The 12,273-nt window shown below is 44.9% G+C and overlaps 1 protein-coding gene across 1 annotated transcript in view; it reads left to right on the forward strand.

Annotated features, from left to right (window-relative positions):
* LOC146174720 (glutamate receptor ionotropic, delta-1-like) overlaps positions 1 to 12,273 on the forward strand; it is a 70,578-nt gene that overhangs the window by 4,264 nt on the left and 54,041 nt on the right. Inside the window, exons 4-5 of the mRNA XM_084585448.1 lie at positions 3,651 to 3,738; positions 5,358 to 5,520. Of these exons, the coding sequence (XP_084441574.1) occupies positions 3,651 to 3,738; positions 5,358 to 5,520 (251 nt within the window). The remainder of the gene's footprint in view (positions 1 to 3,650; positions 3,739 to 5,357; positions 5,521 to 12,273) is intronic.

Raw genomic sequence — 12,273 nt, forward strand, 5'->3', positions numbered from 1 at the left:
AATACAATGTCACATGTGTTCATTTATAAAGAACTGATTTACATTTTCGTCCAGTGATGAGGAACAGGTGTTGTAAATGATATGCTCATGGAGGCCATTTCCATCTTCAGCTACACTTGGGAAGAAGGAGGTTAAAAAAGTAACACTCCTGGCACATGAACGAACAATTCAAAGGTGTGGCTGGTGTGGCAAGACATATACGATGCTATATTTATATCCGGAGCTTCGGTCCATCATGCGTTTTCCAAAGTCTCCGAAACCAAATAAAAACACATGTATACAGTATCATCAACACATGGAAGTGGAGTGATGAGATGAACGGATTCAGAGATTAGCAGTGAGGTTCGTGTTTTCTCGCTATCGAAGAACACAGTCCGCAACCGAACTTATTTCACTTGCTGAGCTACAAACCTTGGCTATTCGTAGAAAAATTGCTAGGCTCAAGTTCCTTTATCAACTTTATAACAATAAACTCAATTTGGATTCCGGCTTGTACTTGCGGCCGCCCGGGAGACTGTCATCTTGCACTAATCATTCCTTTGCAGGGATATCGTATGTGCCAAGAGTTGATGTATTTAAATTTTCATTTCTGCCTAAAACAATCATTGAATGGAGCAACCTTGACCGAGGTGTATTTGAAAAAACTTGTTCTTTAGAAACTGTTGAGAAAGAGTTGGAAATTTGTTGTGCCGCTTAAATGTACATTGCCCACCATGTAACAGCCAGGAAGGGCTAACAGTGCTTGCAAATAAAATAAAAATCTTATATAATGTGGTGTCGGCTTTTGAGTGGTGTCATAAGAGCCCGCTGGCAGAGTGCGTCGACAGAGGGCGTCTGTAGGGTGTGTCGACTTAAGGCCAAAGGACGAAGGAATGCCGGGATAATGAAGCATAGCGCATTGTGGGGATACAACAGGTATGGAGTTTTGAGGGGTATTTGGAAAGGAATTATGGTGCCCGGACTTACTTTCGAAAATGCGGTTTTGTGCCTAAAATCAGAGGTACAGTCGACATTAGAAATAAATCAGAGAGCCATTGGACGATTAGCACTAGGTGCCCACGGCAAAACCACAAATGAGGTGGTATAGGGAGATATGGGCTGGGCTTCTTTCAAAGTACGGGAAGCTCAGAGTAAAATATTATATGTGGGACGCCTGAGGAAATTGGACAGTAACAGATAGGCAGCTAAAGTATTTAAATACCTGTACTTAAAAAGCGTTGACTCACAATGGAGGAAAAGAACTAGGAAACTAACTAGTAAGTATGCTAGTCACAAGGACGGATAAATAAAGAGCATCAAGCTACAGGTGAAAAACACAGAAGGCAAAAATTGGATAAATTCGATGGAGAAGAAACAGAGTGTGGAATTATACCGAAAGTGGAAAATGCAGATCAGGAAGGAAGCTTTCTTTGATAACTCAAGAGGCAATACCCTACTTTTTGAAGCTATATCAGGGTGCCTTAGAACACGCAGATACAAAAAGAAATTTAACAATGAAGATGACGCATGTGCTGTATGTGGTAACTCCAGTGAAACAACTAACCATATTATACTCGAATGTAATGGTATCCACCCGGAAGTTGATGCAGGCGCAGTAACTGTTCCTGAAGCTCTGGGGTTTAGAGATACCAGTGGCCGGGTGAATAAACCGGCGGTGGAAACTAGCAAAACACGACTGGAAGATTGGTGGCTTAAAAGCAGAGAAGTGACATAAGGTTAGTAATGTAGAAACAAAAAAGTTAAGAAATAGAATAATGGTTTAGTTAACCAATCTAAATAAATAATTAAGATATAGGGAGAAAAATGAGCATGATAGCTACTGCTACCACCCCGTTTCAAAGGGGACGCTCCTATATTCCATCCATCCATCCATCCATCCATCCATCCATCCATCCATCCATCCATCCATCCATCCATCCATCCATCCATCCATCCATCCATCCATCCATCCATCCATCCATCCATCCACCCATCCATCCATCCATCCATCCATCCATCCATCCATCCATCCATCCATCCATCCATCCATCCATCCATCCATCCATCCATCCAATCCATCCATCCATCCATCCATCCATCCATCCATCCATCCATCCATCCATCCATCCATCCATCCATCCATCCATCCATCCATCCATCCATCCGTCCGTCCGTCCGTCCGTCCGTCCGTCCGTCCATCCATCCATCCATCCGACAGAGTGTGTGACAGAGCCTGCTATTAGAGCGTGCCTTCGCGAAGCGTCAATAACCCATTGCATGGATAATTACTATAGTACAACTAAGTTTGGTATCCAATTTAGAGTATGGCCAACTTCGTGAACACCTCTAAATTTGGATAGACCGCCTCTAAAATTTGCCCCTGAGCCCCTAAGTCTTACTTCATCACAATAGGACCGAAATTGATGACTAATCCAATTTGAGTTTGGCCCGTACAGTGGTGGCCTGTAACTTGAACGGCCCACCCAAAATTTGGTAACCTGTGCCCCAGAAATCTAACCTTATCAGTAGTATTTGACCAAAATTGGTGGCTAACCTCATTCGAGTATCGTAAATTCAGTGACCACCACCAAACTGCACCCCCGACATTTCGCCTCCTGGGACCCCCGAAATTTGACTTCCACCGAATTTGAACAAAATTGATGTCCAATGTAATTGGTGCATTGTCAACTCAATGGTGCATTCGAATTTGGTGGGCCATTCCCAAAAGTTGGTCCCCTGGCCCCCCATATTTCACTACGTACCAGTTTGACTAATATAAATGGCAGGTAATCAACAGCTCTGACCAAATAAATGCAAAAATAATCACACAACTCGGCACAAAACGCGATTTCTGGCCTCATGTAAGCGTCATATGAAAAAAAAAAAATCTGATATCCTTTTGTATTTCTGCTTGTAAGCACACTTAAGTGCACCCCTGTGAGTTTTTCATTGTCCGTTGTAAGATATTCCAAAGAGTATCACATCTTTGCAATTAATCAAGCGATGCATCATTGTTTCTGGAACATCTCAGAGATGAAAAATTACCGTAGACACGAAAATGACTTTTCTGAGTAGGTATGTATTAACCGATCAGGTATCAGCGGGCAGCTTATAAAAAGACTGTAAATGGTAAGAGATGCATTTTATGTACTCTTAGGAATATATCATGGCCCGGCAAACCAAAATATAGAGAGCGGTGCAGCGGTGATGGTAAATCCTTGTACAATTGTTTCCTCTACACTGAGAACAGGAACTATGGGTAGAAACGAACAAGTACGAAATCAACAGCAAATGCACCTCATGCATTGCGCGCCATAAACATGGATGATCAGAAACATGAGAAGACAGAGGGAGGATAGACTTGCGAGAATGCACGTACCAGCGGGTATGAAGTGTCATGAAAAAAAAAAAACACGAATCGTGAAATTATCTGCAGGAAATGAAAGTGGACTACACCAGGGTCACCTGCGCTTACAGGCCGCGAAAGATTGTCGCGCCTCATAGGTTCAAGAGACGAATATTCGCAACAAAAAACGTGAACAATCTATGAATGCGCTTAACATAAAGCTTTGTGCGGTGAACCACCGCAGCGGGTGCTTCCGAAGGTTGCAATCAGGCTCAAGTATGGTAAAGGACGCCATTACTCTTCCTCCTTACCTTTTCTGTTTTAGGTTGCGTCTCGTCCGGCCACCAGATGCCAAGTGGGGAAGCCTCCAAAATGGATCCTGGAACGGCATGATTGGGATGCTGGTACGGAAGGTGAGTTTACGGTTGATTCAAAATATCACATAGCTGAATATTCTAGGGATATCTATTTATTTTTATGTACCTACATAATATTGCAGACTTTTTGGCCCGAGCAGCATGGATGAAATCAGGGCAGAAATTAATGATTACAATGCCATCCACCAGCAGCATTTATCCAAATAGCACTGAAGCGTGAATTGGAACTAAGATATTTTCATAAAATCGCGTTTTAAAACGTTTACAAAACACAACTGGTTCAGAACTCTCCATCGTAAGTGGAAATAGTGTAAAAGGAATTTTTAGCTTTTCAAATGGCAAAACCTTCCCTGGCAGCAAATTTGAATCATTTGTTGTCCCTGCCAAAGTAAAAATAATTTATGCATGTTGGTTTTTGTGGAATGAAGAGTTCTCCCATGGTTTTGTGTGTGACTTGCTTTTCGTGTCAACGATGGTCTGCAATGAAGTGTTGCCAAGATTTCGAGCTTTCCGTGAATGAAGGGGTTTAAATTTTCTGAGACGGGTCATGACCATTGTATATGTACAGTCGCAAGTACAAACTATCATGACAAGCAAGTGGCGACCAGAGTTGTGACCTCTCACCAAGTGGCTCTTCGTCAAAGCAGAACAGTGTCCCAAACTATTAAGCATAGAAAAAGTTGGGCATAGCGATGAATGTCGTCCCCCGTTTCAAATGGGACGCTCTTAACTTCCATCTACCCAACCATGCTTGTCGGGCCATTTCCATATTTTGGAGCTGAGAGGAGGACGGCAGGAAGTAACAGTGGCTTTGTTATTATTTTTATTGTCAGCAAAATAATTTTCCTGCACCATGACTGTTTTCTGAACCCTATAATACTAAAGAATAAGTACGGCCGGCTACTCTTGTTATCAGCCTCTTCGTCAACCGCAGCGCCATGCGGTGCCATTTCTCCCATCAGGTGATTCGTCAGATGTGTTGAAATTTGGACTTGCAGCTGCTCGTTTGTTTGGTTTATAAGGTCTAACGTCCTAAAGCGACTCAGTTGGGCTATGATGGACGCCTTAGTGGGGGCTCCGGAAATTACGACCACCTTGGGTTCGCTAACGGGCACTAACGTTGTTGTTGTGGCTGACGGAAGAAGGAAAAGAAAATGCACGGGCCTGCTACTGGCTCTGTAGCTGAGCCACCTCCGCTGCCTCGTGCGGACAGAGGAGATAATAGAGAAGAGGGAGAGAAAGACGCGCGCCGCAACAACAGCCGTCGTCCACCATATAAGCGCTGGCGGGTGCAATGACGGCCTGCAACAGGTAAAAATTCGATGGCTGGCTAACCCCCGCCGCAAGCGGCGTTGATCTACCGTCCCAGCCCTGTAGGGCAGCACTCATTCTATGTCACGTAGCTCGGACACTCTGTTTTTAATAAAATGTACGTTTAGATGAGGCGGTACGACCACCACCAACACCTTACCGAAACGATATGTGGCATTTCCAGTATTTTGTTTACGTAAAATAGACGAAACAATAGTTCATTCAGTTGCCTCCTTGCATCTGCATATGAAAGAAACCTGCACTCTAAAGAACAGCAGAAGTAGAAGGCTCCAGTTAACTCCACAAGCCATTCGACGAAGTTTGATAACCGCCCTCGTTCGCAGGAGGCCGACATGGCGGCGGGAGGCATGAGCATGCTGGCAGACAGGCACGCCTGGGTGCTCTTCTCTAGCCCCTACCTGCTGGACCGGACCACCTTCGTGGTGCGCGCCCCTAGGAAGGTGCCCCGGAGTGCAGTCATCCTTAGGCCCTTCTCGTGGCGCGTCAGTACAGTCATCTCAAACGCTTGATCGTCCTCTTACCGTCAACGCTGATTATTTATTCACTTCAGCGTAACGCATGTTTAAAACCTGATTCAGAAAGCAGAGCTTGTATTTAGTTTTGAGGGAAAAAAAACAATATCTACTTTGCGTTCCCTTTTCGAAATAATGGACCTAATGATCTACGAATCCGAACATATTGAATCGTTTTCTCGCTCTTTCTGTAGAAATAGCAGTTCAAAAAAAAAAAAGAGGGGGGGGGGATAAAAACCTTTTTGGACAAAAAAGTTCAGTGAGCCTTGGTCCTGATTGCAGGCGGTATGAGATTCAGCTTCCAATTTCTACCTGCATTTCATTGCAGAAACGATTTTGGTTTTGTTTGGTTTGTGTGGCTTAACGCCCCAAAGCGACGCAGACTATGAGACACTCCCCGGAAAAGATTTTATTAAATAACCAGTTTCTTGCGTAATATGATAGATGGGGATATATTGTTTGCCTGTATACGGGGATAGATTCAATGTATATATTGTTTGCCGCTATACCTTTTAAATATCTGTGGGCGAGAATAGGTTGTAATTTGCTGCACACGGATGTTATGGGCATGACAATGACTACTACGACCTACCTGTGCCACTCCACTTTCTCCATTTCAGTATTTTTTTCTTGTGTCATTTTATTGCAACATTTATTGGATAAGTCTCCCCGCTTGTTTTTTTCCTCTTTACCGCGTCAATGTTTAATTATGCTAATCTCCCCGGGTTTGAACTTCTGTTTAATGTCTTAATGGTCCCGCAGATAAATTAAGTACATATATTACGGGATATATCACCTTGTAATCTTTTCTGTAACAACCTCTTTTATCTCAGCTCTTAGCACTTGGTTTTATGCTTTTCATGCTTTGCTACCGGAGTCCTGTTCGACAATTCGCCCTAATAACAAATGCTGTTCTTTTTTACATTGTATCTATTTTGTAGAGACTTAATAACGATTAAATATTATTCATTTTTCATTTGGTTTGTTTCCTGCTCTTTCGTTCGTAATTTTTAGCAATGCTGGGAGCAGCCGTGGCGGCAATGGTAGAGAATCTGGATCTGTTGAAGGAAACCCGTGGTTTGAAATCCCAGACATACAGCACCAGATTAGAGAAAAACGCCTGGAATTGGAATTTCACAACCAGGCCCTGTGAGTAGTCCGACCCTATGATCAGCCGTGAACGCGCGTCTTAAAAAGAATACGCTTTAGCCACTATTTTGCAGTATTTGGCCGGCATATCTCTTGTATGAACGAACTGATAAGTCCACGGCCATCAGTTCTCAGTGGTTCCAAAGCTGCTCACCAAGACGGCGGCCAGACTTGTGAAGAAGCTGATAGCGCCAAGTAATATGGGTGCAGAGCGAGTTGTTTCGAGAGATCGGAGAGAACATTTTATCATAACGTTGATTCCCTGATGGTTAAGAAGGGAGTTTTTATTGGAAAAGAAGAGAACACGTGTTAAATGAACGAAAAAGGTTTGCAAGTCTAATGAAGCAGACGAGAAAGCGATGATGCCATACTTGCTACCAAGCAATATCGGAAGGCAAGTTGTACGGCTGGATACCAGCTGCTGCCAGGTGCCGTATTCTCGTTCGCTTCAGCGCCAGGTAAACCGACCCGAAATGAATATCTTCCTAAATGCTTTTGGCGTTGCTGATAGGACACCCTAGGCAGTCATATAAGTGTCATAATTGTGGCCACGTCCAGTGACGGCCGGAGTGAGAGCAATCCTGAATCGTATCCTCCGAAGCGCCACCTCCTCGGCACGGGTAATACTGTGCGAGAGGTATACCGAACTCAGAGACGATATCACGTGACATGTCGAAAGCGTTGCTTTGTTATGAGCAGGAGGGCAGCATTATGCATGCTGAGAAACCAAGGCATTGATGAGTGCAGGATTACCAGACAGTTTGCATATTCTGCCGAACTTTTTGTGAATGAAACAGGTTACGTGGCACCCACTCAATCCACCTTAAGCAAAAGGCCGCTCTGCACATGCCCGCCTCTCCCCTGATTGAAAACCATCCACCGACTTCAGTTGCGCATGCGTAGTTCTTGGCCTCCGCGATCGGCGCAGCTGGAGATGATCTCGGAGGCCATGTACAGTTAATATTCATGACAGGCGTATTCGACAGATGGCGGTAGATGTCAAGGACACACATCGCCATTTCGATGGCAGCTGCGTCTCCCAAGGACGTTTTCAACCAATAGCAGACAAATATTAAAAGCATTCCCAGAGAGCGCCACATTTTGTGAAAAAGGCGACTTCGAATGGGTTCGGGACTGGCGGTGCCAGACGATATATATTGAAATAGATGTTTTGGCTGCGACTGACACATCGCACTAGATGTCTTGCTGACGAAGCAAAGCAACAGCTTCTACACAGCAGAAGCACTTCTTGGTCTTCGTTATGAAATGTCTAACCACAGAAGAAAATGTGTCCCGCGAATCTAAACCGGTTGCAGGGACCTGTAGCAGGAAAGTAACAGGCTTACAGAGATTTTAAAATACAGTTCTCGTTTCGCCGTCCTATAGGCTGGCAACTACATATGAAATAATCGAGAGGCATGGCGGGCAGGGATGTTGTTTCGTGATTCGTTGGTGAAGAAACAATGCCGAAACTTATGTTGGTAGACCAAAGTTCGGTAGGCATCTTATCGCTAATCTTGACAAAATTCTATAAAGGAAGAAGTGGTGGCGGCGACAGTGCCTTGTAGCCTAATCGAAGAGGTTGCGATTGATGGGCACCGATGATTGGGCGGTGGTCACACTCCCAGCAGCCAGGGTCAATGTGTCACGAGGGAGGACCGGGCCAAGCCACCGCGTTTGGTCTTGGGCGCATGCGGCGCTGTGACTGCGACACACAGTCCCCGTTGCTAGCAGTGGCGGTTCAAAAGAATAAACAACGCGTCTGCGAAAGCATCCAGTACACGCCTATGGGGGATCCTGAAGTAGGGTGCCCCGGTATGGGTGTGGGAGGGTTGAAGTCATTTGCAAATAAAATCAGACACTCCGCTGTATATCCTGCGCACAGTAAATAGCTAGCCCAGATTAATACGTGGGGGAGCACCACCAGCTTGGCGTAAAGTGGGAAGACTCCACCACATCAGTTAATTTCGTAATTTTGCAGCCGCTGCTGCTAGATCCTAGTGTGAGGTCCAGATAGAGGCTTCTTCGTGAGAAGCGCGTGTCATCATACACCACCGCCTTTGATGGAGGGGAAGTAGTATGCCCACGATGTGCGCTCATCGAAGGAGACGCGTATCCACTCTAGCCTTGAACTGCTCGCACGGTATTGGACTTCTGCAGTAACAAGGTCCACACTTAGAGTTTGGACAAACAAAGACGGGTTGTTCGTAGGCGGGCATAGTCATACTGATGATGAAAATAACGATTATTTCAACTCCCTTTTTTACCATGCCATAGATTGTCATTGGTCCTAGCTTAATCTAATCATATATGGGAAGAGAATGAAATTATAAAAAATCTTGTCTTCTTGCTTTCTCATAAAGTGTAGTTCTTCGTTGTCCTGTATTTTTCTTGCCTCTGTTTCTTTGTCTACGTGGAGCGACGTTGTTGGGAGTACGTGAGATAAACCTAAAAACTTGTTCGCAAATAATCACGATCACATGCTAGTAAATATTGTACACAGAAAGTTTCATTCGCCGCACGTAACGTGGTAAATTAACAGTCCTGCTTGCGTAAAGCAGCCGCGAAATTCGGAGTCACTCTTGTTTCCGAACATAGCTCAATTTAATTTGGAGTATCTTCCTCAGTGCAACAAGGAAATGCTATTACAGCATGTAAGGCAAGTTTGTTAAAAGAAATCGTCAATGCAGTTTGACAAAATACCGTGTCATGAATACTCGTGCCATGAATAATGCAGCCACACAGGCTAAAATTAAGCAGAGTACATGCTTATCACCTCGAATACCCTCTTGTCTATCCGACCTTTCTGTTGGCACCAGCTGAGGTTAACAAAAAAAACTCTGAGAGCCCGCACTGTGGCATCTACACTGAAGAAATGTCAAGTTGCTGCTGCACATGGTGCATCCTGTTTGCTCTCACTATCATTATCAGCTGAAAGCACCGTCATTATCATCGCTACTGTCATCATTGTCATTATCACTAATTGCAGCGTCATCGTCATTCTTACTACAATCCTCACAGTAAACAAGGATAATTATGACGCGCGTTTCCCGTACTATAGATCTTTTTTTTTCTGTATTGCCGTGATGCAGTGCTTTTTTTTTTGCGGGACATATTCTTCAATGGCCTTTCAAAAAGAATATTGATATTACGCTTTAGACTATAAGATTTTTGCCTACATTGAAGTTTCTGAGGTTCCATATGATCTTTTGTGCTCATGAGACTGTTTAGCCTGACAGATCGGCAAGCAGAGCCACCACGTATATCGAAGTCTCTCTTCGGAGAGCATTTTGCTATGGTGCGGGGGGGAGGGGGAGAGGGGGGGGGTATATGTTGCACAGGAGAAACCTCCTGCCTGGTTACCTTTCCTCGATGCATGTATATGTCTCCCGGAATTTTGATGTGGGGTCAAAGTGAGAGCTCGATGCTAGTGTCACTGTGTACGACAGGTTGCGGGATGTGACCTGGTTAAATCAGGCTTAGTATTTCCATGTAATAAAGAAAAAAAGTCGGCCGTGGCGCAGTTGTTAAAAGTGCTAGCCTGGGGATCCGATGGATGGCGGTTCGATTCCCAGTGGAGGCAATTCGTATTTTTCGATGGCGTCATCAGGATGATCGACAAGTGAAACATCAGCGCTCATATCCGATGACAGTTGCCATGCACGGATCCGACGCACAGATCCCGCGCACAACTCTCACGCACAGGATTTTGTTCAATGAGCCTGGAAAGGCTTTGGCCTTAAAAGCACAAATGAACACAACAGCTGAGGTCATGTGTCCTGGTGTTCGTATGATAAAGTATTTCGTGCCTGAAGAGCTAATTCATACGCTTAAGTTATTTCAATTTTCAGTCCCAACACTTGTACTGCAGGTATGGGCCGTTCTGCTTTCGACGCTAGCCGTCGTCTCATTGCTGCCGGTGATGCGGAACGTGCTGCAGAGCAGGGGACGGCACTGCCGCGACCCACCAGCGGCCTCCTGTCCTGTCACCTTAGAAAACATCTTCAGAGTCCTTCTCGGACAAGGTATACGAGATCATGACGTTATTTCTCATCTGTAATGCACTATATCGATGCTCCTTTTCTTCCCCCGCACTTATGGTATACCGCACGTAAGGGTTAAAAGAACTATGCGAAGCAATCTTCAGTTGGTGTTTTTTAACGAGGGATTATACAATGCAAAAAATAAATCACCACATTATATTTGCCTACGGTCGCTAAATAATGTATGACAAATTATTGTTCCTTGATGCTACTTCGACTCCGTCTTCAGAGCGATTTATAGTTATGTTTTGGGTCATGTGAGGAACACAAAAAATTGCAGTGTAATCGGCTATATGTAATTTTATACCACAACAAGACGCAATCCAAGTTTCGTAATATGGCAGAAGGACTAGAAGTGTGTTCTCAGCAGTTATTATGCAGCTGCTTCTCTAATCTAAAACGTGACATGTCAGAGCTATCCTACGGAAGATGAAACCGCAACTAACATAGTATCGAAAAGTTAAAAATATAAATTATTTAACGGTCATTGGCGAATAAAGTAGGGGTGATATGCGTATATTGATGGTATTCTATCCATCCATTCCCCACCCCTTCCCCATCCTCCCCCCGCCTCCCTGAAAAAATAATCTTCGTCGTGGGTTCGAATCATCTTCGCGGCTGTACGCTATTTTTGTGTGGCGTGTTTGGTTTATATGTGCCTGTAATGCGCTGTTTTACATCATACTGGCCGGCTCGCTACGTGAAACAAGCATTCGAGCGACGCCACCTGGGAGATAACGTGTGAACAGTTTTAGAACTGGATACGCTGCGCATCACTTAATCCAGTTATAAGCCGAACGTAACGCGGGCCACGATACTAAACTGATGCCAACCAAGCTGTCACGCCCCCCCCCCCTCCTCCCCTCCCCCCTCTGCCATGTAGAGATGGGTCACTCAGGAGCGAGTCAGATCTTTTGAGCGACTCTTTCAAAACAGAGAGCGAGAGGCGGCTCATAAAGTGAGCAGCGGTTATTTTGGTGAGCCGGCTGTCTCGTTCAGTGACCCCCTCCCCCCCCCCCCCCCATGGCCTCCAAAATCACCTCCGTGCTCGCAGAGGGGATCTCGGAGATCATGCCTCCCTCCCTTCCTCACAAGAGTCGCAAACATCATTTCGAATACCTCGCTTTCGGCTGTCTATTGAGCCGCTCTTTCAAAAGATCGAGAATGAGTGGCGGTTCTTTTGGGGAGCCGTCGTTCGGTGAGCCGTCAGGAACATTTCTGCCAGATTAATGAAAACAGCGAAACAGGAAGACATAGAACAAGATAAAAGGAAGCTACAGGACGAGCGCTGTTTTTATTAACAATGGATGTTTACCAACTCTCCCAAATCTTGGCTTTCCGTCAAAATTGGGCCTACTGCTTGCTCCGACGTCAGCGCCATCTATTGCTGCCGAAACGCTGAACAAAAGGGGTATAATAATGTACAAAAAACGAATCAGAGGAACCAATAAGCGACTGGAGGGCTGAAGGGCCGAAAAACCGCAATTTAGAGAAGAGAAAAGGACTCACGCAAACTGGAGCTACAATGTGCACAC

Source organism: Amblyomma maculatum, chromosome 11, assembly GCF_055883805.1.
Source record: "Amblyomma maculatum isolate TAMU_Amacu chromosome 11, ASM5588380v1, whole genome shotgun sequence".
NCBI lineage: Eukaryota > Metazoa > Arthropoda > Arachnida > Ixodida > Ixodidae > Amblyomma > Amblyomma maculatum.